This window comes from Aphelocoma coerulescens, chromosome 4, assembly GCF_041296385.1.
Source record: "Aphelocoma coerulescens isolate FSJ_1873_10779 chromosome 4, UR_Acoe_1.0, whole genome shotgun sequence".
Lineage (NCBI taxonomy): Eukaryota > Metazoa > Chordata > Aves > Passeriformes > Corvidae > Aphelocoma > Aphelocoma coerulescens.
Genome location: NC_091017.1, coordinates 40,467,276 through 40,494,512, shown reverse-complemented (window position 1 = coordinate 40,494,512; position 27,237 = coordinate 40,467,276). Strand labels below are relative to the sequence as shown.

At 35.4% G+C, this 27,237-nt stretch overlaps 1 protein-coding gene across 2 annotated transcripts in view; it reads right to left on the bottom strand.

The window, feature by feature from the left end:
* Positions 1-20,412, bottom strand: part of ANXA10 (annexin A10) — a 28,613-nt gene extending 8,201 nt beyond the window's left edge. The window contains exons 1-6 of one of the 2 annotated variants that reach the window (XM_069012146.1): positions 20,218-20,412; positions 8,856-8,937; positions 6,824-6,918; positions 3,211-3,324; positions 1,315-1,405; positions 840-919 (exon numbers count right to left, since the gene is read on the bottom strand). In XM_069012146.1, coding sequence (XP_068868247.1) covers positions 840-919; positions 1,315-1,405; positions 3,211-3,324; positions 6,824-6,918; positions 8,856-8,937; positions 20,218-20,235 — 480 coding nt within the window. In that variant the 5' untranslated portion in view covers positions 20,236-20,412. The remainder of the gene's footprint in view (positions 1-839; positions 920-1,314; positions 1,406-3,210; positions 3,325-6,823; positions 6,919-8,855; positions 8,938-20,217) is intronic. The other variant, XM_069012147.1, reaches the window with a different exon arrangement.
* Positions 20,413-27,237: the final 6,825 nt, after the last annotated feature.

Sequence of the window (27,237 nt, the reverse complement as noted above, 5' to 3'; positions counted from 1 at the left end):
TTAGAAAAAAATATTTCCTGTTTATAGCTTCTACTTTTGAAACATCTGTCTTTTTCACCTCAGTGAAGCCTACTGTTATTTCAAATTTGTGTAAGAAGTTTTTCCCCAGACATGCATGTATATAAAAATACAGATGCATCTTATGTATGCTGTTATCCCCTGGCGGCCCTTTTGTCATTAATTGTTACTCTGGTTTACAAAAGATTTTAAAGATAATGAGCTCAGTGGCTACAATGAGAATGGGAGCTTATGATCTGAAGAGGATGACAACTTTGTTGTATAAATTACAGACTGGTGAAACTGCAAAAGTTGGTGTGTAAAAGTGACACTTCTTTGCCTCTGTGCAAGCATTTTGTGATTTAGCCTATACAATAGCACAAAGAGCATTATATTTTAAGCAGTGAACTCTTTAGTTCTGTATTTCTTAGTCAAATGTGAATATATCTCTACTTTCACATAATGTTTGACTGGTTTATGGTATATTCTGATAACAGAGAAAACACATGCTTTTAAAAATGACAATCACATTTGTACATGCAAGTGGGCTCCTTTTGAGATGAGACATATGGAGCAAAGGGGCAGCAGTTGAATACCAAGGGGACTTTATAAAATAATCTGTTTGCCTTTGTCTCTATCTGAGAGCCAAAATCTAAGTCAGAGTAGATGAAGAAATTCAGTTTCTCTTCCTCATCAGCTTCCCTCCTGTCTCTTGTTTAAAAGTGCAGCCCTATTGAACTAGCTTTAATCAGTCACCTTAAAATGTAAAACTTATCAAATACTATCAAAAGTCATTATGAATCTTTTAGAAATGTAAGTCACAATTCTTGTTTTTACAGTACCTGAGCAAGGTTCATGAGTGTATCTCTGAAGTGACCTGATGTCTCAGAATCGATATCTTGTTGAAGATCAGTATTGTATTCTAGGTTAAGCCAAAAACATATAATCTAAATCACAAATGAACATGCTCTGCATAGTACAAGTGAAGATTATCAGATAAAGGATAAATAGGCTTCAAATACTTGTCCATTTTCTATTGTGTCTATTCCACTGTAACCTGGGCAGGTTCTACAAGGACTTGGCTGTGGGGCTGGCACATCTGTCTGGTCCTGCTGGGGGCCCTCAGCCACTGTCCCCCCTCACCTGCAGACCCACCACATTGCATCAGCCTTTTGTACACAGTTAATGGGAGGGGATGTGGAAGGGAACCAGTCAGTACCGAGGGGTCGTTTTTCTAGTTCAGGTCCTTCATGTGTGCTAATACCTCCACAACACACATAGTACAACTGCTACTGTGCACTTGTTAAAAAACCTTACGCATTAGGTAGGCTTCTTTCATCTGGAAGATCTCCATATTTGATCTTGAGGCTAATATGTCAATTAGACATTTTTCTTCTATGTCTACTCCCTGTATGGAAAGAAGTAAATATGAAAAGATGTTGTGTAGTAGAAACCTCAATTTTTAGAAGAAAGCAATGCTGTCCTTATCAGAAATAACAAAATAATACCAGTCTCTGAAGAGTGTATGTTTGCATAATCTACCTGTTTAAATTACTTTTATAGTAAAATGCTGTATTTAATATATATTTCTACTTAATCTGAATTTCAGCATGTATGTTACCAAGTGGGAAATGAAGCAAGACTAGTGTTGACAGAAGCATAATGGGAATAATTTTAGAGCTTAAGTAAGAATTATGGTTAGCTGAAAGAAATCAGATGCAAAAATTCAGCATACATCCCTAGCAAGTGTTCAGGAAATCTGAAGTAGACATGAGCACAGCTATTATGTTGGTCTTCTATCTTCTTCCTTCTATTTAAAAATTTATTTAGGAATTCTACAGTCTGTAATGTCTAGCATAGAACTCGGTATTAAAGAAAAGCACCGTTGCCATTCATGCGGTTCTGCAAATCACTGTCTTTTCCCACAGGGTTTGAATTAATTTTATAAACTTTAGTTGACATAAGATGTGGTCCATATGCTGCTTTTGATATGCACATGGATAGTGTTAATGAGTATTCTGCGTTTGGAATAATGGGAGAACATTAGAGCTCATAGATACGCATGGCCTGTTTTTTTTTACCTTGGCCATAAGAATCCAGATCAAGATAGACTACTGTAAGAAAGTTCAAGTTTGATCCATATTTAAGAAAAAATAAACTTTGGCAATCTTATCAATAATATTAATGAAAGACATGATTCCTTTGTTAGCAATGATATTTCACAATCCTTTTAATGCCAACTATAATAAAGACATACCAGTAGTTCTAAAGACTGCATTGATTTAAGTGCCTGAAGAACAAGAAAAAGCAGTTAACTTTTTTTTTTGGGGGGGGGCAGAATTCTCAAAATTGGTGAGGTAGATCATCTTTCCCAAAGTCATGTAATCTGTGTCTTACTTGTGACAGCAGACAGTAGCAACTATTCATAGAAGGAAAAGGAAAACAGTGTTGAACTCTGATATTCCTTCCTGTCTTTTAGGAGTTGGCAATTTAGAAATTTCCTGAAAAGGATTAGTATTTTCAATAGCCAACAGTCAGCCTGTTTTCAAAAAATTTAGTGAAGTCCTTTATGAACTGATTTGTGCTTTTGGTCTCCACAGTGCCCTGTAGGAATGAATTTCACCATTTAATGACCTGATATTTGAAAAAAATGTTTTTGTTTGTTTCAAAACTTCAGTTGTGTGAGGATTGAAGTCTCAGATCCTGGGAAGAAAAGGAAATATTTTCTTCAAAATGGGAAATCAGTTCTGTTTCAGAGGAGTTATCATTGCTTTGTCACAGAGCAATTTGTAAGTGTTTATGCAGATATGTTCTGCTAAAGAAGTATTGGTCTTTTGGGAGGTGGAGCCTTAGTGCATGGCACTGGCTGTGGAAATTAATTTGGTTTGTAACATGCATAAATGCCTGCAAAAGCGGCACATTACATTTCCCTGTATACATATTTCTTCATTTACTGAGATTACCATGGGTGTTACATGGCTTGTATTTGTTACATGTCAAGGATATTATTTATGCTGGTTTTAGCATACCAATGAATAAACTTGAAATAGCACTGTATTCCTAATGACTAGTGGACTATGTGATAGTACACTACTCCAGTGTACTAACTTTTAGTAGTTTATCAACCAATCAAATGTAAAAAAATAATTTAACATACGTTTAGTACTCTAATTAATGACTGCAACTCTAAGCAGTTCTGAATATGAAGATTACCTTCAAGGCATGCCAAAGCTCGTGGGCATCATAGGAGGCAGGCGGATACATCAAGCCAACCATAACTTCTTTGAAGTGATGAGAGAGATTCTCTTTTAGGTCTGTTATTAGATCCTTGAAAAGAAAAAGAAAATGTACAGATGGGATTATCTCAATAATCACACTCTATTAAGGCATCTTAAAAAATTATTGGTGCGTTTCTCTGCAAATGATTAAGGATAAACTGTTAAAGATGAATTCCAGCTAAGATTAAGTAAAAAAATATTCTTTTAAATAGTACATTCTTGTTATACTGGTATGGGCAAGATGAGTATAGGTGCACAAGCCAGTAGACCACAATGGATTGTTCGTTTTCAGTTCATTAGAACAGAGAAGAAAATGCAGATGTTTAAGTGCAACTATTACTTAAAGTCTTGGAAAACTGAATATCACAGCAGAGTGTCTGTAGCTTCCCTTAACATATTCCCTGTGCGAATCCAAGAGAGGTAAGTGCCTTTGGAAGATGAATCTCATTAAAAAAAAGTGATTTCTTGTGCTTTTTTCAGTGTTACCATCTGAATAATTTAAAAAATCATCTGTATTGCTCCTAGTACATAAATTATTGGCTTTGGATTGCTGGAAGGTTATGTGCTTCAATTCAGGTATATTTTACATTCAAACTGAATTCACTACTTTTGATAGATGCTGGATTAATAATAAGGAACCTGTCTTTCACCCCTCATGTTTCTCAGTTCTTTCTTGCTGGGTAGCTGAGTAATGGAACAGAGTTTCCTCCCCATTCTCCCCATTCCTGGTAGCATCCTTCAAAATACTGCAAATGCCAAAAGCTTGTTAGCTGACTATTGATGTTTCTTGTTTCTGATTGAGGACACTTGTGCAGTCTTTTTTTTTTTTTTTTTTTTTTAGTGTTTTCTGTGCAGCACTAGACACCTGTCAGATATATTCTGGTCTATGTCTGAATTGAAAAGCATGCCAGAAGCTGTTCCCATCATATAAACAATTATGTTTCCAGAGCTGTATTTTTTCAGGCCTGTACTTTTATTTTGATACATTTCTGAATATAATTTATTTAATAGCTACCATAGCAGTGAAGGATGATATATGCACAGTAAAAATTAAATTTATGACGAAGAAACATACACAGTCTCCAGTGAATGCATTTTAGATTCATTTGACAACCACTAAATCACACAGGGAGTAGAAATTAATTCATTAAGACATTTTACTTCTGATAACATGCCTGTGGGAAAATGGATTAATAATACAAATGGATGCTACTTAAAAATTGCTCCTGCAATCAGAACTAAGGGAAGTGAAGTACTGAAAATAAGAAAAGACAACTCTAAGTTGTCATTATTTAAATTTCCTAATCATCTTTGCTGTAAGAAATCCTTGAAGGCTAATTGTAAGAAGGAATCTTAAAACTTCTCTGTATGTCTGAATCAAGCAGCTAGTTCAGGTTTTTTTATTCTTTTTTTTAATATTTCTCTCCTAATGTGTCCCAGTTTACATTTGCCTAATGAATGGGCATAGTGGCTACCATATTGAGCAGACTGAAATGAAATAAAGAGGGCAGAGGATTGGACCAACAGGTTTACCATAAATTGAACTGAGAAGGTTAAAACTGCTGTTGCCTTGCCATGTCTCTTCTCTGTCCTGCCGTGTTTACCACTCATAAACTGGGACTACCAAATGGTGCATTTGCTCAATGCAATATAACCAGTCGGACAAATTACAGCCAGGGAAATGCTGTGTGTGCTAAATTATCTTCCAAAGCACAAACTGGAGCAACTCAAGGTAAGATGTATCATGTTCTTGCTGGGTTTTTTTTTCAAACTGTCGAGAGTATCATGATGTATCTTGCATTGTAAAGTGTATCCGGTGCTTAATGAATTCATTTGCATTAAAATTGTGGGTACATTGTAGTATGTTCCATGAATTTTAGAATACTCTGTAGCTGATTGCTGGAATATGAAAAGTTTGTTTGCCTTTCCCTTCTATTATTATTCATAGATTTAGAGACTGAGATTCTTAAAAAGGACATCTGAGATTTTATTTGGCTTTTTTCTTCTAGATCTTTCGGTCTGTGTCCACTGGCTTAATAGCACTTCAGGTTTACTCCTATGGCTGAAAGAGGTATGAATTTAAAGGTGATATTTTTTCATGGGGATTTATTGATTTGTTTATATTTTTATTTTTCATTTGAAAAGGAAAACCAATTAGATCAGTGCCGAGCAAGTCAATAATTTTTCTCCATGAACATGAAATACCTGCATTCCTGAAGGACATTTGCCAATTCTTTATTGCAATACTGTGTTATCTCTAGATCATCTTCATATATCAGAGCAGAAATTAAAAACATGATACGAATCTTTTAAATATTTTCCCTTGTTAAAGTGATACAGTTCATACACTCTAGAGAAAAGATTAAAACAAACTAGCCAGCTGCTATGGATGGAGCAGAGAAGGACTGTCCAGTGATGAAGGAGATAAATGAACACTTGGAAAGAATGGGCTTGGGTGCTTCACATCACAGGTACCTTTGGGTGGCTTGACATACTTTAGTCTTCCATAAGTAGGATTAAAACTCAGTGAGGAATATTGCATGGATAAACACTGAACTTGTATGGTTTGCATGTGTGATGGTAACCTAAATAATAAATACCTCATAACAGAAAAAACCAATTCTAATAATTTAGGTGCACTGATTTCAATCATTGTCACAGTCTTTGGAAGGTGGATAGCTGTGATTCAGTTATTGTTCTTTTATGGTCTCTATAAAACATGCTTGTCCATTCAAGGCTACATCTAAAATATCACAATTATTGTGTGTTTGATTTTTTTCTAACAGTCCAAATAAAGTCATTGATCTCCTGGAGATGAGTAGCAACGCAGGATCAACCCACTACACAGTTCAAACCCAGCTCTTTTTCCTCCAGTTCTAGGGAGGATATCTATCTCTGTGTATGTTTAAGAACCTGTATAACAAAATTTACATTGTTATATACAGTAAATATAGATAAAATACATTTTTTAAAAAAGTAACTTTTTATGTCAAAATTTTTTAAACACCTTTCAAAGATTCATAACTTTAACATTAAGCAGCTCAGATGAGTATTGCCCTTAGTGTATAGATGGAATTATATGGAACAAGGTGTGAGAATGTCAGTGCTTGGGATGTGAAAATTAATCATTATGTAAGTAAGATAAAAAGCCTGTAACTCTCTGTATGGTGTTTTTCTTTGGTTACAATACTATTTTATTATTTATTCAAAACTTGAAAAGTGTATTTCATAACCTCCCAAAAGCACATAAAAGAAGAAATAAGTCTGTTCAGAAATTTTAGGTTGGTCAATAGAGTAGAATGTAGAAGAAGGAACTTTCCCTGTCCTTTTCTAACTCTGTGTGTGGCAGACATACTTCTGTAGAAATGACAATCTGATACCGTCAGAGGTATCAATAGCCAACGAGCAAAGTTGTGTGTCAACGTGTTGTGCCAGCCAGCTGTCTGACAGGCTTGTGGTTCCAGTGACTGACCTGAGAGAAGGGCTGACAGCTGCACAGGAGGCAGGAGAGAAAGAAAGAATGAAAGTACAAAGTGCTTCTGTCGTACCCTGCTGTACATGTCTCTGTATGCCTCAGCAATCATGAGCCGCTGTGAGTTGCAACGCTGAGTTAGGATATCAATCAACACATCTTTTTCACAACCTGAAAAGGAAACAACACAGACTCTCAATTAACAACCTGGTGTTATTTACTTATATTTGTGATAGTTCGTGTTTTGTTTAAAAGCATTATACTAATTTCTTGAAAAAATTGATCAGGAGACTAATATCCCACTAGTATTTACCAACATCAGTTATATTTACTGTGCTTGTGTTTCTTGCACTTGCTGGTGTAATACCATCAAAAAGTGAAGCAGTCTGTTATTATCAGTTGCATCATCAACTCTCAGAAGCTCAATGGATTTGAAAGCATCAATAAAAGAGATATGGGCTTTCATACAGTCAGAACTAGGCCCAGTAGCAGGATTTGTGGCAGAGCCTGAAGTCATACTTGTGTGTTCTGTTAATATTGATTAAATTGTCATTTGAGAATTAGGGATCTCTTTTATGGGGATGAAAAATTGCTGTTAGACCATTTGTTGAAAAACTCAAAGTTATAATTTCAGAGGAACTGTATAAAGTAAGTTATGAAGTTTTAAAAAATAGTGTCTTTCCCCATTTCCAAGGGCATTTTATTGAAGGTTACCTATGGTGGTGTGCTTGATAGCTAGAGCATACTAGTAAACTCCTATAATGAATCAGTACTATTGTTTATGAAAAATAATATTATTAGCACATTCAGAAAATTATTTTATAATTTTAAAATTGCTTTTGCATCCTAAGGGTTGGGATAGTGTACGTAATGGTTTCTTTCTACTTTTCAGAAAATAATTATAACTAGGAATCTTTACAGCTTACACCGTTTCTATAGTAAAAACTGAGAAGGATCCAGATCTAGGAGATATTATAAAACATAAACATAAATCTTTATTCACTTGTGTAGTACTACTGGTATCAGTGGGACAACATATGTGACTGAACATGCTCATAAGAATTAATGCCATGTGCAGGACTGAGAGTCAGAGGGTCAGTGCCTGTAAAGGATATGGTGACTTTACCTCCTCTGAAGCTGAACTGTTTATTTTGTCAATTGTCCTTTAAATCACAACTTTGTTCCATGTACTTTGATAGGAAAATTAAAATTAAGGTTAATTTGCTTGTACTTAGAGTATTAAATGAAGAATATAATCTCTATATTTTCATGTTAGCAACATTACCTTAAAAGTACTGTTTGAAGTGCAGGAAGATGTTTAAAGCTTTTCATCTGTAGCCAATTTAATCATAAAGATACTTCAGATCCCCCTTGATGAATAATGCTTATTGTGGTTCATTCGACATTAAGTCTGAGTCCTCACATTTTCATTAAAGAAACTGAAACCAGAATGAGTGATTTGGAGCTGTACAATCTTGTGAAAAACCCAAGGGGTATGAAAGCTCTGATACAGAAAACTGTTTTAAAGTGAGGAAAACATTTAAGATAGTAAAAAAATCGATCAGTATTTTGACCCTCAGCAATACCAACAAGGTTAAACAGGAAAATACAAAAATCTGAACAGAGAAAAATGCTTTTGTGAACAAAAGGTTTTTGGAACAAACACTGAAAGCAAAAATTGCAAAGATAATGAATTCTTTAAACTTTCTACTCCATTTATTTTTATTACTTATGACTGATTAAGAGACTTAGCAGACCTTGGTAGCAGTTATTTGTTGAAGTTACAACTAAAATATTTTCATTTCTTGGCCCTCACTCTAGTGATGTAACACAGAATTCTGTTTTCTTTTTCTTGTTTTCTCAATGAAGTGTTCATTACTGTAAGTGTTGGTATGGATTTTAGATTAATCTTGATCAATTCATAGTTCCTGTAAATGCAAATGTTTTATTTGGACATCATCAGTGTGACTTACTGTGATTCTTTGAAGAATCTGCAGACAGGTGGTGACACTTAATTTTATGAGTTTTTATTTTGCTTAATGCTTGTTGTTTTATGGGGGCTTTCTGAGAAAGAGGAAATTGGGGTTAAAATTGGTCAAGATACTCACTAATTCCCTGTAGGGCTCCTCCTAGCAACTGGGCATCCATTATAGGGTTAAAATTTGGAGCGGGAAGAATCGTTCCTTGTGTCTACAAAAGGAAAAAGCAGACTTTAAATGATACGTTTAATATTTTTACATGGTATATGTAGTTCTGTTGAAAACCAACAATCATAACTTTCAATTTTCTTTGCTTCATGGGGAGCAGGATGTAAAGTTTTTAATTATGAAACAGAACTTAAACTTGCAGTTAACCCTGGAATGTTAGAGGAAGTTGCCCCTAGCATGAGTTAGGCCTGAATGGGAAAACAAATGATGAGGGTTTACAGTAAAATGTACATTTTAATTTTCATGTCTATCCCTTTGCTAAACTTTTTAAAAAATATTATTTTATATTTCAAAGTTAATCTATGGAATCCCTGACAGTCTTCAGTATTTATTCCTCATGGTATTTTTAATTTGAAAGGACTAGTGAGAAAATGATGAGTGAGATCTGTAGGTTGGGTACCAACCTAGTGATTTATTAAAGCGATGATGTTACTGCTAAGTGTGAGATAGTTTTGATATATGCTATGTAGAAGGCAGCACCATTTTCTGGTTGCTTTGTAACTGATTAAATTACTGTCAGCTCACTCTCAGTGATACTTTATTTCATGTATTTTTTCTTAGTAAGAAATCTGTGAATAAGAAACAGAATTAATTTTAATAGAATCACAGACCAATACAAACAGAAGAAAACAACTGAGGTTGACAGACACTTAGCTCCGTCTCCTGGTTAACCTCTTTAGTTCATTTGAGAATTTTATCTGCTTTACCTGATGTACCAACTGTGAAGGTTCTCTTTTATGATGATTCCTGGACTCAGCCAGAACATCTGATTAAAATGACACTTAACTTTATATTTACATTTCAAAGAAAACTGGGATATATTTTATAAATATGAATGGGATATTTTTACAAATACTTCCTAGAATCAGGACTTACATGGATTACACTAATTAATGTGTTTGTTTGCTTGCTTGCTCTACATACACTTGAAAGTCTTTTGTACATTGTGCCTTCAGTAGTAATGACATCCACTTAAGTTTTGTGCATAGCCACTAATCACACTTGTCTGGCTTGAAATCTAAGTAGAGGAATTAAAAAACACCAAACAAGAATTGTGTATTTTAGATGAGAAGGAAAACACCATTTCTTGATACATTTGATCACTACTTTAGACCCACCAAGCAAAAGTAACGAATTGTCTGTGGCTAAGTGAGAAAAAGCGCATAGCCAGATATTTCAGATTTTTGGAGGAGTTACTTTAAAAAGTACTAATAGGGCAGCATGCCTGTACACAAAAATACTTATCAATAGACAGATGTCCTTCTGCAGTTTGTTCATCATTTAAATACAAGGTCCAACTTTTACAACTGAACATGAAGTATGTTTTTACTCATAAACCAATTGGGAAAATGCTGAGAGAAAAAATGATTTGGAAATAGGGAGATAAATGTTGGCCACAGAGGACACAGTGACACTTAAGCCAATTTTTTTGGATTGATATATGTTCCCGTATCTGAAATAAATTGCATACTTATCCTTATGATATGCTCTATCCCATCTTCCTTTGTCAGTGTGAGAATTGTCTGTGTACCCTGGGCCTTGCTTGGCACTTAATATAAATGTAGGATAGGGATCCACAGATATTAGCTTCAGAAATTGAGTTCATAACAGCCCTCACTGGTCAGAAGGGTGGCGGTGAGGAGAAGAGAAAATGTAGGAAGTGTGCACTTATTTGAATCTAATTATAAATACAGGTGATGACTCTTCATCTCTGCATCAGCTTTGTACAGGCTCAGTTCCTGTAAAGATTGGTTATCTCAAAGTGTTTCCTTTCACACATCCAGGTTTGTGGTGTCAAAAAATTAACAGCTAAATCACTGATCTTTTCAGTGTTTATGATACTTGCACTAAAATCAGACATAAGTCATTAACTCAGCAAATGCTTTAAGAATGGATTCCTGCATAGTCCTTGGAGTGAAACATTAGCAAAAGTGGTTTTCAAAGCATGTATCACCTCTCAGTCTGAATGGAGGTAAGTATTAATAATTTCTGAATATATATCTTTATTCATGAAACAGTCAAATAAGAAAAGGACTTTGCATAAATGCATAATTGCAAAAATATAATGGAGGAACTGGTCATAGAAAAGACAGTTTTGAATATACAGATTTGCAGACTTGTAAGTTTTTTACCAAAAAAAAAGGCAACACAGCATTTGTAATGTATCTTTCAGGTGAACTAATGGATTTTTGAGTGTGCTGTATTCTCCCTGGGTTCAGCAGAGCTGCTGAACACCCCTTTGATAAAGTATTCGCTCTCTAATTATTTGAGGCTTACCATCAGTAGATTAAACCTTATCCAGTGAATGCCTATCTCTTATCCAGAATCTAAAACATGATGCTTTTAAGTAGAGCCAGATTAAATATGAAGGTTCAGGTAAAAATTTTTAGAAGATACAGTACAATATAACTTATTTTTGAATAAAAGTGAATAAAATAAATTTGATTACAATTTTCTTCTAGCGTACACATTGTAGGTGGCTTAGTTTTCCATCTCACAGAAGGCATTTTTTAAAAGGATTTTCAGTGTACCTTGTGTTTGGATTTTCAGAGGGGTTTCTCCAAAAATTCAGCATTCTGCCAATGTACCAGTTCTCTGAACTGAGACCTAGGATTTACAGCATACATGCTATCAGGGTCCCCAGAAGGAATTTTTGCCTAATTAGTGGTGTCTTACTGCTGGCATAGCTCACAGAGTTTTTTCAATATTGTGTACCTTGAAGAAAGCACTTTGCTACTTTACACAGTGTTTACACAGGCTGCCTTTAGGAAGATTTATCCCATCACAAACTCTGTGAGTTTTTTCTTCAATCTCTTTCAGTGTCTGTCTTTGACTGGCCTGCAGAAGCATCCTTTCTTTATACACTTAATTTCAAAATGTTAAGGTGTTTATTATTTGTTAAAGTTATTCCACTTGTTTTCACTGAATTTTGGAAATATGGCCTCTGGCAGGCCTGGGCCAAATATTTAGAGCAGAACTCTGGTAATTTGGGGTCTGAATTCAATGTGATTGCATAGCAATTGCCTACCACTTGCTGTGAATTGTAGCTTTTTTTTTTTTTTTTTTGAGAGTGCTATGCAATATTTGCCATGGAAGGCAAACCCAAGGAAATTTACTGTAGACAGTTCAGTGGGGACAGGGATTGATTCTAGGATGAATACTGCTGTCTGTGCCCTTCTGAAGTAAGTGCTGTGCAAACAATCCACAGAGCTATCACTGATGATAGTCCCTAGTGCTGTGATGGCAGGTGGCACTGGTATCAAGCCCCTCAAGATCTGAGCACATCAAGACTTAAACCAAACTAGCAAATTTATTTTTTGAGTTGTTAATCAGTAGCTAGAGCTGGACAGCTCTCAAAATGCATTGTTAATCTTGCATGCTTGGGTAATCTTTTTGTTTTAAGGAAAAGGGAAGATAATCCCAAGATGAATGGGGTATCAGGACAAGAGACACCAGGAGTGAAGTCAGCAGAATTGAGCAGTACCTGGAGGAAAGCCAATTCGTGGGAGTTCACGACCACCAACTCATTGATTACCTACCCAACACAGGCCCCAGACTCAAATGGAGGTAAGAACTGTACTCGTGGACTAATTACCATGAGAAGCAAGAGTGATAGCTAGCAAGTAGGGGTTTGACTACTAATTAACAAAAAAGTTATGTAATTTGTAACTAGTGTCTTAGTTTGTTGAAATGTATTAACACTGTAAAGTTCTAAAGATCAGGCAGCTGGTCTTTTGTGGATTACCACATAGCTCATTACCTTGTGCAGACTAGAATTAAAAAATAGAAATACTTCACCTTGGTGTGTGAATTGGTGTTTGCACACCAGGTAGTGAACCTGCATTTTGGACAACAGCACTTCTGTCCTGTGGTGACAAGATGCTACACAGCAGGTGAGAAGGAAAACCTTGCTTCTAAAGTAATGCAGAAATTCAAGAGGTTTATATTTCTGATCAAATGACCATTCTAATGCTCTTTGGTGTAGTTGTCTGGGGAGAAGAAAAGGTAGTATAGTTTTCAGTTGTTGAGCAAGATTTACAATGATCTCCTGTACTGAGACATGAATTTGAACATTGGGGCAGGCATTTTGTTTTGCAAAGATTTGTTACAATCTTGTGGTGCTTTAGAAGCATCTGTGGTTACAATGTTCTTGTGCTTGAAATACCTCAAGAAATTGAGGAAATATATTGAAACAACATCATAGTAGGAAAGTTGAGGTTCTGCTTCCAGGACCTAAGGCCCAAGGTGTAAAATCATGTTTCCTTGAAAATCATACAGGCTTGCCATACCTAAACGTGCCTAGGAAATGTGTCTAGATAGCAGCAATCTTGATCACTGCACAAGCTAAGGGAGCAGAGCTGTAGAGGCATTTGGTAACTGAATAAAATTACAACAGATTGAATTTTGATCAGGGAACAGGCAACTACATGTGAATAGATTGTTCCTTTCTGTTATTTTTGGCTAGAGAATTTCTACTGCCCCATTTTGAAGCAAGGCATTTTTTGGATTGATTGAACACCTGAGTGTAGTTACATGTACTGCTATCTCACTTCATTCATTTCCACTGAAGTCAGCTGTGATTGACCCCTGTAACAGAAGGCAGCTCAGTGGAGCTGAGCAGGAGCAGTGGGCCCATGGAGTTCAGGGAAAAAATGCAGAATGTGGCTGACCACAGCTGTTGCAAAGAAAGCTTATTTTAGCTCAACACAAAGGAGACTGAGTGTAGCTATCAACATTTGAGAGGATGAACTGGTGGTATAAATATTTATACCTGACTTCACTAAAAGAGTGTGAATGTCTTCCTGACTTGGCCAGATCAGCATGATCTAAGCATGTCTAAGCCCAACACAGAGTATAAATACTAAGAAGTTAGCAAACTAATTTGGAAAAAAACCAAACTTCTTGAGCTGACTTAAACCCATGTATTCCTTCCCTGTGATGCCCAACATTGCAGCAGTGAGCCTATCATGAAAGGCAGTAATGCAGATCTCATCTGTATTACATTTGTTACATTTTCAGTACATTTTGTATTACTCTGCTAGAAAAGCCTGTGTAAAATCATTTAAGTTGGTATTATACATTACAGCCTCTATGGGTGAAATATCCAAAAGAACTTAGTGAGGGAGTACTGGACTCTGACATCAGGATGACGAGTTTTGAGTTGGCCATTTCTGTTGTACTTATGCAACATCGTCTGCTTCCCTAAGCTCTGGCAAGCACGGGAAAATTACCAGTATGATCTTATGAACTTTCTTCTGCATGCCTTGAGATGATTCACTACAGGGATGAGCAGAAATTGCTCTTCATGGCAAAGTTAAATCTATAGAAGTGAAAATTGCATTGTGGTTGTCTTGGTGATTGAGTGTATGAGTTTGAGTTTGAGTGCATGTTTACTGAATATAATTTCTCTAAATACAATACTCCCCAACTCATCCAAGTAAAACAAATTGTGATAAAGTAACAGAAATACTTTTGTAAGTTGAGAAGAGCAGGGACATTTTTGGATTGCTTAACATTCTTATTATAAGAACTTCATCCTAATGTCACGGATAGTGTCTATGGAAGTATTTTTATTGATTTCATGGAGCTTTTGGTTCCTGTCCTTAATAAGCAAAGGCTGGGATAGATGGCCTACCAACCCTCTATTCAATCTAATAATTCTATAATTTTTTTCAAATAAAGAAATTAACAGGAATTTCTCCAATAAAGTTTTTAAAATAAGTAAACATTATCAAACACCCATTAGTCTCAGTAGTGTGGGATTGAGTGATAAAGAAACTTGCATTATGCTCTGGGTCAATTTGTAGGATGTTCTCCAATTCCAGACACACTCTTCGAAGAATTCTAAACTTTTCTTAGGATCAGGCACAAACCCTGAAATTTGTGTTGGTGATAACTAGTGTACATAACGTAATTATTTGAGTGGAAAGAATTGTGTACATTGTCAGTACAAAACCACTATAAACTTTATGAGCAATTTATTTACTCATTTCCAAAAAGGAAATTAGCAAAGGTATAATGGACAAAGAGCCTAGGAAATTTGACTATTAGAAGTGACAGACTTTGATACATGCACAGATAGTAAAGTTGTTATTTATGTTACGGATATTTAAATGTTTAAACACATTATTTACACAGAGATGTGGAACTTGGGCTCATAGTTTAGTGGTAGATCTGGTACTATTAGGTTGGTGGTTGGAGTTGATGATCTTAGAGGTTTTTCCAGCCTAAATGGTTCTATGTTGTAAAGTGAGCTTAACTTTAATGTCTATATGAAAGCTACAGTAAGCCAGTTTATCAGTCATAAATCAATCACATTAAAAATACTCCTTTCCTAAATGGGTTCTATTTATGATAAACTAGGACAGATTCCATTGTAAGTAAGGTGTTCACTGTTTCATCAGTATCTGAATGTAGCTATATCTTTCCAAAGGGTATTGGCAAACATTGAAACTGCAGAGCTGAATTTCTAAGCATCTGGAAAAAGATCAAAATCAGTGCAGACAGCTCATTATTAATCTCCTTCATGCCAAATACAGTAATTCATTAAAAAATAAAGGGGTGGAGGGGGATATCTAAATATTGCCTTGGGAAAATGCCAATCTAAAAAGCACACAGAAGAAATAAGGGCAACGGCCTCAGTTGGTGTAAACGTACATAACTTTGACAAAGTCAGTAAAGTTTTTTTTATGTAAGATGATGGTTAAACAGATAGTCTCGTAACTCTTCTTGTACCCAGATATCCTTCAAATATCCTGATTACTTATAACAGTGCATGTTGCCACTACCTTCATGATGAACCTTGTAAAAATTCATGAATTTTTTGTGTCTCTTCCTAGATTTGCATATCCATATATGATATATATGATATATATGATATATACTTTATTACAATATATATGATATATATGCTATATTCATATACTCATTAGGTACAGTGGACAGGATACAGAAAATGAAATATTTCCTTCAAGTTGTCTGCACTTGAAAATCCTCAAAAGTGCAAACACAGGTGTTCTGCTTGCCAAAGAATGTCAGATTCAGTTACTCAATTTGAGTGCAAGATTGTGGATTTTTTGGTATTAGGAGGGTGTATTGTTTTGAAATACAAAACAATATATGTTCAATATTTTGTGATAAAACTTGTTCTGCGAACACTGCAGATGCAGTGGGTTTTTTCCTGATTCTTTTGTCTCTGTTTTTCTACTTACTTACAATTAATTTCCTCTCCTTGTTCCACCTACACTCACAAGCCATTGGGTTCTTTCCAAGACAACCACTGGCTAAGTAAAATATGGTTTGTCCTGTGACTGAGTCCAAAGTATGGATGTATTGTTTGGCTAATGCTAGGCCAATGGCATAAATGATTGTTGAGTTTCTACTGCTGTATTTTTTTAACTGGTAATAGAATTTGGTTCCCTCAACCACACTGAACACACTGAACAGTGTTTTCACAAAACCTCAGAAGAGATTGCATTCCTCTGCCAATATGAAATTCATTATAAAGTTCAAAGTTACTGATAGGAACAGGTTGATTGACAAATACACACAAATAGAGCCAAATTTTCTGAAGAAAACAGGGAAAATGTCTGGTATAGTCACTGAAAGGATGTGCAGAATTGCACAATTTAATTTTGATGTCTGGATTCTAGCATCCCTCGTGACATATTCATCATTTTGCTGGAGCTCTTATTGTGCGCTTAGGATTCAGCATGGCAGAGCTTTCTGCATTACAAAGAAAATGCCTTCAAAAAGCATCAAAGTAATTTCCAAGAGCAATTTGGCCCTTCTGTGGGTTAGTTTAGACAAACTGCAGTATGTGAACATAAAAAAATGGTTTTCATACTGTCTTTCCTCTGCAGCATCCTAGTGAAGGAGGTATCTGTATTTTAGAAGGAAGAGAATCAAAAATATTCTGCATTTTTTCTCACAGTGCCAAAGCACTTAAAGGTAAGGCAAGCAAATCTCCAGAGGTGATTCAGTGATTTCTGACATTAAGGTATTTATTCCTCTTTCTCATCTCAGGATACCATCATGTTCAAAAACACAGATCTGTCTCCACAGAGATGGCCCAGGTGGGCACTTTATACATATCTCTCTGTGTTTGTGCATGTTCATTTAACTCTCCTGTAGGGAACTGATTCCAAAATCAGCTGAGCAGGCAGAACAGGTTTGTGTGGTATTGGTGGAATGAATCAAAACAACAGAAGAGATTGGAAACGGATGAAAAATGCATACTAGTTCTGGAAAATGATACTTGGAAATTACCTTCCTTCTGTGCAAGAGCAAAAAAGTAACAGCTTTTTCTGACCAAAGTCATAAGCAGTTCAACAAAAGTATCAGTAAAAGGTGAGGCTGCCTTTATCAAATGATGATGTGTAAACTTCAGGCAATTCAGTCTTGTGATGGAAAAAGCATTCTAAAGTATGAGCAACCTTCTAATAATATTTGTTCAGTAAGTCATTCTGCTGATAACAAACAATTGAAGTCAGACTCCTTAGTCTGAATATTTCCCATAGGGAATGTCTACTAAAATAAAATGCTTTCTTTATTAGCTAATCACATGCTGTGAGCTAGCTATACTTTTGCAAAGATATCTTTTGAGTGAAACTTTATTAAATAAAATTTTCATGAGTATTTTGATTTGCTGTGAGTTTATTGGATATGTTACATTTAATTTCAATAATATATGATATAGTAGTGGAAGGGATACTTCTAAACATAGAAAATTCTTTCTCCAAAGCTTCCAGTCTCTCTCAGTGTATGTATTTCAGAGAGGTCACATATGTAATCTTGTCTAATTTCTGTTAGTTTTACTTGTGGTACTTACTGTATGGAACCATTTTGTGTATACAATGATGGTGCCTTGCATTGCTGAATCTGGCAGGGCTGCTGCTGTAAACTGTACATCTCATTCTTGATCTTGGGGGACTCTATCCTATCTGATTGTTCACAGATAATGTATGTAATTACTTATATGGGAAGCATAAAGTATAAAGGAGATCATTTAAAGAACCAAGCACATTTTGAAAGTAATATTTCCAATTTTTTTTTTCTTATGCTTCTGAATTAATGGTATATTCAGTGTTCTGGAATTCCTTGAAGAATATCTCTAAGCCTAAAGTGTGCTTTTAAGACTTTTTCTCAATCTAAAATTGTGTTTAGGAAGAGTAGAGAAGAAATTAATGTTACAGTCTCACCACTCAGTCCTGTGTAAGCCCTGTTTCCTTGCTTGAGATTTGCTAGAGTGATTTTTCTGCTATTTTGTTGCTGAGTTTCTTCAGAGAAAACTGCCACTGCTCCATGACCAACTTTATCTTGAAATACCAGCAGGCATCCAGGGGAGAATGTTTACGTGCAGCTCTGCCTTACATGTCCCCATTCTGTCTGGATGCCTCAGCAGGGAAGTCTGTTCCTAGGATCCAGTGATCCGGTTAATAAAAATACCTAATTTCTCTCCCTTTCCATTCCATAACATATAGAAATTGGAATAAATAGTAAAAATTTACCTAACCCAAGAATCTATCCCAGTACTTCTCAGAGACAGCCAGTAATCAGGTTTTCCTGTCTTTGCTGGGACTGATATGCTCCCCATTGTCTACACTTGCTTCTCTGCTCTCTTGTTTCTGTGATTACGAAAAGACAACGGGTTTAGCAGTGTGTCTTGCTATGTTTAGAAGAAGAGGGAATAAAGAGATAGTAGTAACACCACTTATTTTTGAGTATTTTGATGTAATTCAGTGGATCAAAATTAGGAACTTAAGTGGCCCCTCTGCTCAAATGGTTTGCTAGCCAGACTAATGTGCGATGGTTGCATTATATTAAGCCTACATACCTATTGTAAGCATCTGCCAGAGTTAACAATTGTTTTATCTGTTAGATTTCCTTTATAATGCTATCAAAATACTGCATTATTATTGCAATTATCATAATTGCCAATTGCAATGACTTAAAAGAACTTCTTCTGTAAGTTATCTTACAACGTACTACCATTAATATCAGAAAACATATTATATGCAGATGCAGTGTCTAAATACAGTGTCTAGATGCAGTGTTTAAATACAACTGGTGGCAGTAAATCAGTAGAAGAAAAGAAACGGAATTTCTTGACTTCTCTAGCTGAAAGTGATCTACTACCTTTTTCAGGTAGAGTTATTCTTTCTGTCTCCCTTAAATTATCAGGAATAGATTACAGAATCACTGTAACTAAAAGAGGAAAAAAAGAAACTAAGAAAAAAATCTCTTTTAAGTTCTTAACTGTCTAGTAAAGGATGCAAGATCCCAAATTGCAGAAAACCAAATGTATTACTAATCCTGATTCAATAGCAATTACTTTAGAAAAGCAAATATATGCAACATAATCTTATCAGAAGAAATACTTTACTGGCAAGACTGGACTAATTAGTCAATTATTCTTGCTATTAAAATAAGGGAAAAATATTTATCCTTTAGAAAATTTTATATTGATTTGTAAGTTTGTTGAGAATGTGCATGCAAAAAGCCTTTGAAGGGAATGAATCATTATTCCTACTACTAATAATAAAAAGAAAATCCTTAGAGAACATAATGATAAGTGTCAGGTACAGAGAGCAATTTCATATTTTGTCATGAAATAGTAGCTTCAATAGTTTCCAAAATGGAGATTTAAAATATCACTATAAATGTATTTTTCTTAAAGAGCACTAGTGAAGTCATTAATATATTGTACAACTTTTTGATGGGGAACAATCACTGATAACTCTTCGGTGTTATGGCTCTTGTAGCATTTTTTTGCTTTAAAATATTTTTCACACTATGAACAAAACCAAATGTTTATAAATGATAAAGCTATTCTGTTACTTTATGTGGCTACACATGGTCTTGTGAAATTATAACCCCCCCAAATAGTGCCAGAAATAGGTGTTTTCTAAAAAATTCACATTTTTAATACAGTTGGGTGATAGTATGTAATTTAGTTTCTTGTGTAGCAGCTCAGTGCAAGCATAGAAAACCCACCTACAGGACCTCACAAGGAGGCTTGTTTTTTCTTGAAAGGTTTAAAATTATGAGATAGGAACTGATAATTCTTTATATTTTAACCTTCATTTCAGATATTTAATATATATCATAAGTAAGACCAGGATTAGACCCAAATCACAAATAAATTATCTTTACCTGAGATTAATTTCTACCAATGGAAGGAAATGGATCCCAACATATATGATGACAACTCAAGAGGAATGAAAATTTTGAAAGATTTCAGAGAACAGATAATTATACTCACATAATCTCCACAATACATTTTGATACAAGTCTTCAAGTTCTGTTGAGATAAAATAGTAGCTTCCCTAGACTAAATGTAACAGTAAACAAAATTGTTATAATTGAACCTTGTTCTGTTTTGGAGATTTGAGAGAAGACATCCAATCAAACTGATACCAAGTACATTAGGCTCCAAAGTAACAATGAAGCAGAACACCTCTTTGTACCTTGTGTCCTTGGGTTTTATAGATTTACTGTATGCTTAGTCATTAATCATGTATTGAATAAATGTGATTATAATGTAAGTAAACAGAGTCATTAGCACGACACCCTCTGTTCTGCAATGTTGATTTTAGGAATCAGAGTTCAGCTATTCACAGAGTGAAATGCTCACCTACCTAAAAGTGCTTGTGTTAATGATTTACTTTTCAGGTTGGGTCTGGTCTAGTTACATTTTTTTCCTTGTGCTGAAATCACTCAGCTCATCACTTGTTCTAATAACTATTTGTAGCTGGCATGCACAGGAAGATGCTTTATGGTCCTTATATGCCACCCAGAGTAATCAGGTAGCCTTAGTAGAATTCTGTAAATGAGGATCTTTTCGTGCAAGTTATAAATTGCAAAATCCTGCAAAGAGCTGATCAAAAATCCTGTACCATTGCTCTGTTCAAGGACTTATACAGAATCCTAACTATCCAACTGACAGTAAACTCATATTTTTCATAGCTAATACCATCTTTTTCTGCTCATAATAACTATTATTGTCATAAACCATTGATAAAATATGAATTTTTCTCACAAATTAAAAAAAAAGAAAAGGAATATAAAGTAGAGGAACATAAACATAGAGGTGCAGAATCAGTCTGTATATCCTCTACTACAGCTTGAATGGAAGGCATTGGCTACTGTTACCCTGGTTGAGTCCCTTACAGAGGGGTAATGTTTTTCCAATAGTTGTACAGTAATAGTACCTCAAAATCTGAATTAAATTACTCCAAATTTTCTTAGTTTTCTTAACTTATCCATCACAGGTGTTGAACCACTTATTAAAACCTGCATGGGCTTTTTCCCTTACAATTTAGGAAGACTTTGGAAAAAATGAAAAAAACCCAACTTTTTTTTTGTTTTAATAAGCTTTAATACCTTAGCAGGTCTTCTAATCATTTAAAGCTGTCTCTGGGCTTGTATAAATGCAGCAGTATTGATTTGAGTGTGAGATTTTGCATGTCAGCCCATGTAATGAGTAAAGGCTACAGGTGCATCCTTAGAAACAGTTGAAAGGGCTTCAGAGAGAAACGTGAAACATGGGCTTCACAATGGCATGCCTTTTCTTTCTCTTTTTTTCATTAGGGCTGTGGTAGGTATTTTACTTTATTTTAATTGTACATACTTTAATTTCTAGATCTCAAGTGCTCTGTAAGTGTGGTTGGGGAATACAGTTCTACTGTACAGATAAGAAAAATGATCCAAAAAGGATGTGGTCTGGCTGGTTAGAGGTGCTGAAGGTGGTACCTAGAGTAGGATTCAGTCTCCTGATGATATATATTTTAAAGCAGTGATAAGAATATAAGAATATTTTAAGCCTATCTTTTTTACAGACTCCTAATGTTATGTCTTATTTTCTTGCTGAGATTAAAATGTAATACAGTTAATCTTCAATACAACAGAAAATGAATTAAATTTACGGGATTATGTTTTAGTCTGCTTGTGTCAAAATCTTCAGGAACCAGAGGGTGTAAATAAGTAGTCAAAACCTGTTGTTCTATGAAATAGAAATGGCATGTAATGTGACATGAAATACCTGGCATATAATGTGACAAAAGCACTTAACTGATTACTGGACTAGATTCTGTTCTTAATGAAATTTTCAGAGAAAAGCTGTGAGAGAGTCTAGAGAAAATGGGAGAGAGGTTTCAACCTCCTTTTCCCTTTGAATGCCCTTTGGCCGTCCTTTCCTACCATCTCTCCCCAAAGGTGAGAGGCAAGGCTTACCAACGTGGAAATGAATAACGTATTTGTTCATGTAATGCTCAGCAAAATGGATCCGGTGTTTGTGTACCAGAGTGAGCTGCACCTTCACATTTTCTTCAAGACTCAGTAGGTCAGAGATGTGAGTAATTTCTAGGGCAGAAGCTTATCCTGTGTTTTAGGGGAAAGCCAAAGAAGCTGTGTTCCAAGGGGTTTTGGCACTCACTTTTGGAAAAAAAAAATAGACTACTTGGAAATACTGCCGAAGAGATCAGCAATAATTACTTATGTGGAAAGACAGGAAACACTTGGGTTTTTTAGACTACAGGACAGTGAAGGAGACCTTAACAGTTGAAGAAAATAAAAGATGTTGCAAGAGGAAGGGGGAAAAAAAGTGTCTTCCTGTTCATAATGAACTGGACAGATCAAAGCCTGTTTTTCTGTTTCATCTCTATTTAATCTTTGCGATTCTCTCCCAGTTACTGGGTGATATTTTTTTTGTTGTGGGTACTTGGTTGCTTTCCTTCCTCTTTTTCCTGCTAACACTTTTCCTGTTTCTATTTGTACTTACTTTTCTCCTCCTTAAGTTTGTTCTTTTTTGGACAGTCTTAATTCTTTTCTGTTGAAGCAAGAAGGGGTTGGTTCCTCTCTTCAGGTCCCTACAACCAATGGAATTTCTCACCTGTGCTAATGGTTCTTCCTCAAACTTCCCCTGTCCTGATCGTTGATATGCTTAGGCTTAGATATTGCAACTGACCATTTACATGTTATTCTAATGGAAACCTTGAGTAAAAATAATGAAACATAATAAATTTTTATTAGCGATCCATCTAAAATTATTTATTTAAAATGAGAAGTAGTATTATTAAATATGTCATTATTCTATTTGTGTTCCCTGAAAATTAGCTTCCAGTAGATCAGTTACATATAAGTTAAAAACAAAATTCACATTTTGGTATAATAATCTTCAGGTATTACTGTGGAGCCTAATCAAATAATTGAAATGTTTGTCCAGTATTACTGTAGCTGCAAGCAATAAAACATGGAACTTTGTGCTGCTGAGCATGCTGAGCGTGTGGTGGAAAGAAAATCTGAATATAACTGGAGCTGGTGTAATTTCTAGCTCTCACTAGAGTACAGAATGCATGAGCACAGTACAAAGGTCAAGAAGAAGTGGTGGAAAGGTAATCTCTAGCTCTAGTATAGTAGTAACAGCCCTGGGCATTTGAAAAATATCTGTGGGATTTTGTGTAGAATGTGTGGAGCATGTGTAGAATCTTACTCACCATGATTAAATGCAGTATTTGATGGCAAATACCTTAACGCAATGAATCACTGTAGGACCTGTGACTCAAATTTTAACTTTTGCAACTCCCAAGTCTTTATTTATATTACTAAAAGAACTTGGGCATTTATCTACCTATCAATTCCACTTAGGGCTGCAAGGGCCAAGTTCTGCCTTCCTTCTGAGAAGAGCTCTGAGCACGATATGTGTACACAGGAGGCAATTTGAAATACTGGGAGGGCTGTGGTGCCAGTACTCTGTGCCTTGGGAAGGCGACTGCCAGGTCCCATTTGGGATATAGCCATGACAGAAGGCTGACCACATGAGATGATACAGACTATTGAAGAAGAAAAAGGGTTTGAATGAGACAGTGGGTAATGAGAGGTAGTAGTGGGTGTAGCTTTATAGAAACAGCAGAAGCACAATGACTTAGTGAGTGTAAAATTGTGGTTTCACCGTTGTGTCAATGTAATTTAGAATTGCAGTTTCTGGTGGTTCATCAGTGGAAGAAACTGAAAAAAACTTGGGTGTACAGATTGCTTCTCAGTCCTGAGTGTCACTGAATTGGATACTGGGGAATTATGCTAAGCTTGCACTGATTATTTTTACTTTCTAGAATTGCTCTAGCTTAGAGTTTTAGACTGTAAAGTACTCCTAAGTTTCAGTGAAGTAGTAGTTGCTTAGTAGTTCACTTTGGCAACAGCTAACACAATAGTTTTCAAAATAACTGCTTAGTAGTCACCCAAGACTAAACACTGAAACCTGTGGCAAAGCTCTAGTTCTCCAGATTACCAACTTCACTACTACCAGAGGTGCCTTCATTTTAAAGTATCAGTGAATAGATTAAAGGTAGAGAAGATACAGTATACCTTCCTTTAATTTCTCAAAGTACTTACTGTTTCCCACAAAAAACGGCAGGGTTTTTCCACAATACAAAGCATAAAGCCCCACAGCACACATTTCATGACATCCTTTCGTGCCACCTCAAGCCATGAGGTGGGTGCAAGTCTCCTTAGCTGGAGGGCAGAACCAACACCATCACTGTCACCATTCACAGTTTTGGTGCCCCAAAGAGAAATGCTGAAAGCAGAGGTCCAGTCGGTCTTTCTTCTTTCTTTTTTTCTTCTTCCCAACCTGCCATGCAAATACAGAGACAAAGCCAACAACTATGTTCAGGTCTTCTTTGAATCTCAGGTGATGTGCTACAGGGATAATTTAGTTGGAAGGAGTTAGGAATTGCACCAGCAGCTTCATAGGGAACATTTATTCTCTGGAGCATATGTGCTCGCCAGCACGCCTGGACATGCTGGTCCCCTGATTATCCATGCTGGGTGGGTACCCATTTAAACTAGATGTAACAGGTCAAGAGCAAAATGCTGCATTTTTGTTCCCTTCTGAAGCTGGGGTGTGATAAGATTGCTTGTCTCTACCTGGGAGCCGGGTATGGACAGGATTTTTCACTGTAATAAAATTTCCCAATTATTTGCCTAAAAAAAAGAAAAAAGGAGGCAGCCAAGCTTAATTAACAGTGTCAGTATGCAACTTCAATGGCAATGAGTAAATGCTGGTAGAATAAGAATGTGGCATTGCTGTTGTCTTCCTACAGACATTTCATTTTCTGACGGTGCACCTTTCTGGGAAGCAGGTTGTCTATGCCAAACAAGTAAAATACATATTTCTTGAGTCTTTGCTATTACCGTGGCAAATAGCAATTGGTTTTAAGAATTATTTCACTTATAAACTGAACTGATTTTTATCCTGTTCAGAGAAGTTGTTTTGTTTACAGAAGTTAGTTTAAAACGATTAGTCATGGATAGGATGGTAAACCACACAATGTAGGGAAATGTCACTGTTATTGTTTTTATGACTTTAAATAAAACACATATTTGTCAAACAAGTGCATAGCACTTATATTGCCTCACAGGTTGAGTATACAATAAAACCATTCTGCTTTGTCTAATTTATTATTCCTTTATTTGGAAGTTGCCTTTTTTTTTTTTTTGTTCTAAGACTGTTTCTATCTAATACTGTTTTGCTTGTTTATCTCTCAACTTTTATATTTCCCAAGATTACAGTAAAACTGAGCACAAAATTAATCAGTAGAAAGAACAGACATTCAACTGGGTAAATTAAAGGCAAGGTCTTTCCACAACCAGTTACTTACAGGTTGTATCTCATCTTACGCTCAATGATTATGTTTCACATTTTATCATATGCTGTCCACAGAAAACTAGGATTATTTTTTTCTTTCCCAAATGAAGGAAATAGCTAAACAATTTAAAGAGAAGTTTAGTAAACAGAGTTGTACTTAGAGGTATAAAGAGCCTTTACAAGGAGCCATCCAGCATTGTGTTTGCTGCTTTCACCCTTAAAATGTATGCAAATGCTTTAACTTTTTTTTCCTATTAGTTCTTCTCTTAGCAGTTTCCCTCTAATAATTTCACTTAAAAACTCAAAAGGCAATAGAAATTAACATTTATAAGAAAAAAACTAAGCTTTAAATATATTCACCATAAAAATGAAATATTTGTATGAACTAGAGACAGATTTCTGCTGACATAGACAAACTGGCTGTAGTCCAGCACTGTATGAGCTATTTCTTTAGTGACTTTTTTTAGTGAAGGTTAGGCTGTTCATAGGGTGGTTGGGCAGGAGAGTTAGGATTTTTTTTGTGGAGAGAATTAATTTATACCTGAGACAAATTTAAAATTATAGAATATGCAGAATATATCTATGATGTATTCAGGAAATTACATGGTGAGGTAGTGGAAATAAGGGTGAGTGGAAATGGGTCTTCCTAGGAGTTTTTTCTTATGCTTAAGTAGAATTGTTCTGAATACTGCTTATAATAGTGTCCTAGATGTTTTTCATAGTGCTAAAAAATGCCTTGCTTTAATAAATTAAATATACAAAATTAACTTTTGCTAGAGAACCATAGCAGAAGAAAAAGGCATTCCTTTGAGAAAAGAAACACAGAAAGGAAAAAATAATAGGGAAGTTCAATAAACTGCATAATTATCCCAGCAGTAAGGTTCCTGAAACTGCTGCCTAAAATATTACTGCAAAATGAAAGGGAAACAGACAGTAAATTTCTTCAATATTAATTTGTGTAGATGGCAGCAGTGTTTCATAACATTCTTGATACAATGGTGTTCCAGTTTAGATTTAATATGGCTTTATGAAAATACAAGGATGAAATTTTTGTTCTGATTAACAGAGTATTTTATTACTAGCTTTATCAATTTCATGACATATGAATTGTACATGTAACTTACCCAATAACAGTTTCAAAAATAGATAAGTATACATATATAATTTACTGAAAGCACTTGGGGGATTTGATGTTTTTATGAAGAACATTTAAGAATTCCTTTATGTATACAATGAAATGCTCACTGTGCTCCCACAGATAGCATATTACTTTTTAAATGAAATGTATACAAATAAAATATGATTATTGAGAATTTAGGCAATTTGTTAAGCCCAGCTATGTTTGGTAGATGTTGCTGTAACTTTCTACATTAATCCTGATTTAAATGTTGTTAAATCTTGTCATGTGTTGGGAATTATGCCAAAATCAGCATATACAATGAATTAGTGATTATAGACCACTGATTTACAGGGACACTTGCAGAAGTCAGAATGAATGTATGGCTTCATGTATGCTGTCAAATTAAAGCACTGCTTCCATTATGCGAGCACTTGATCTTGGAGATGATGGAACATTTCTCTTCTGCATGTTTGTACTGACAATGGATATTGCTCATGTCCCATGCAAGCTCTCAGAAA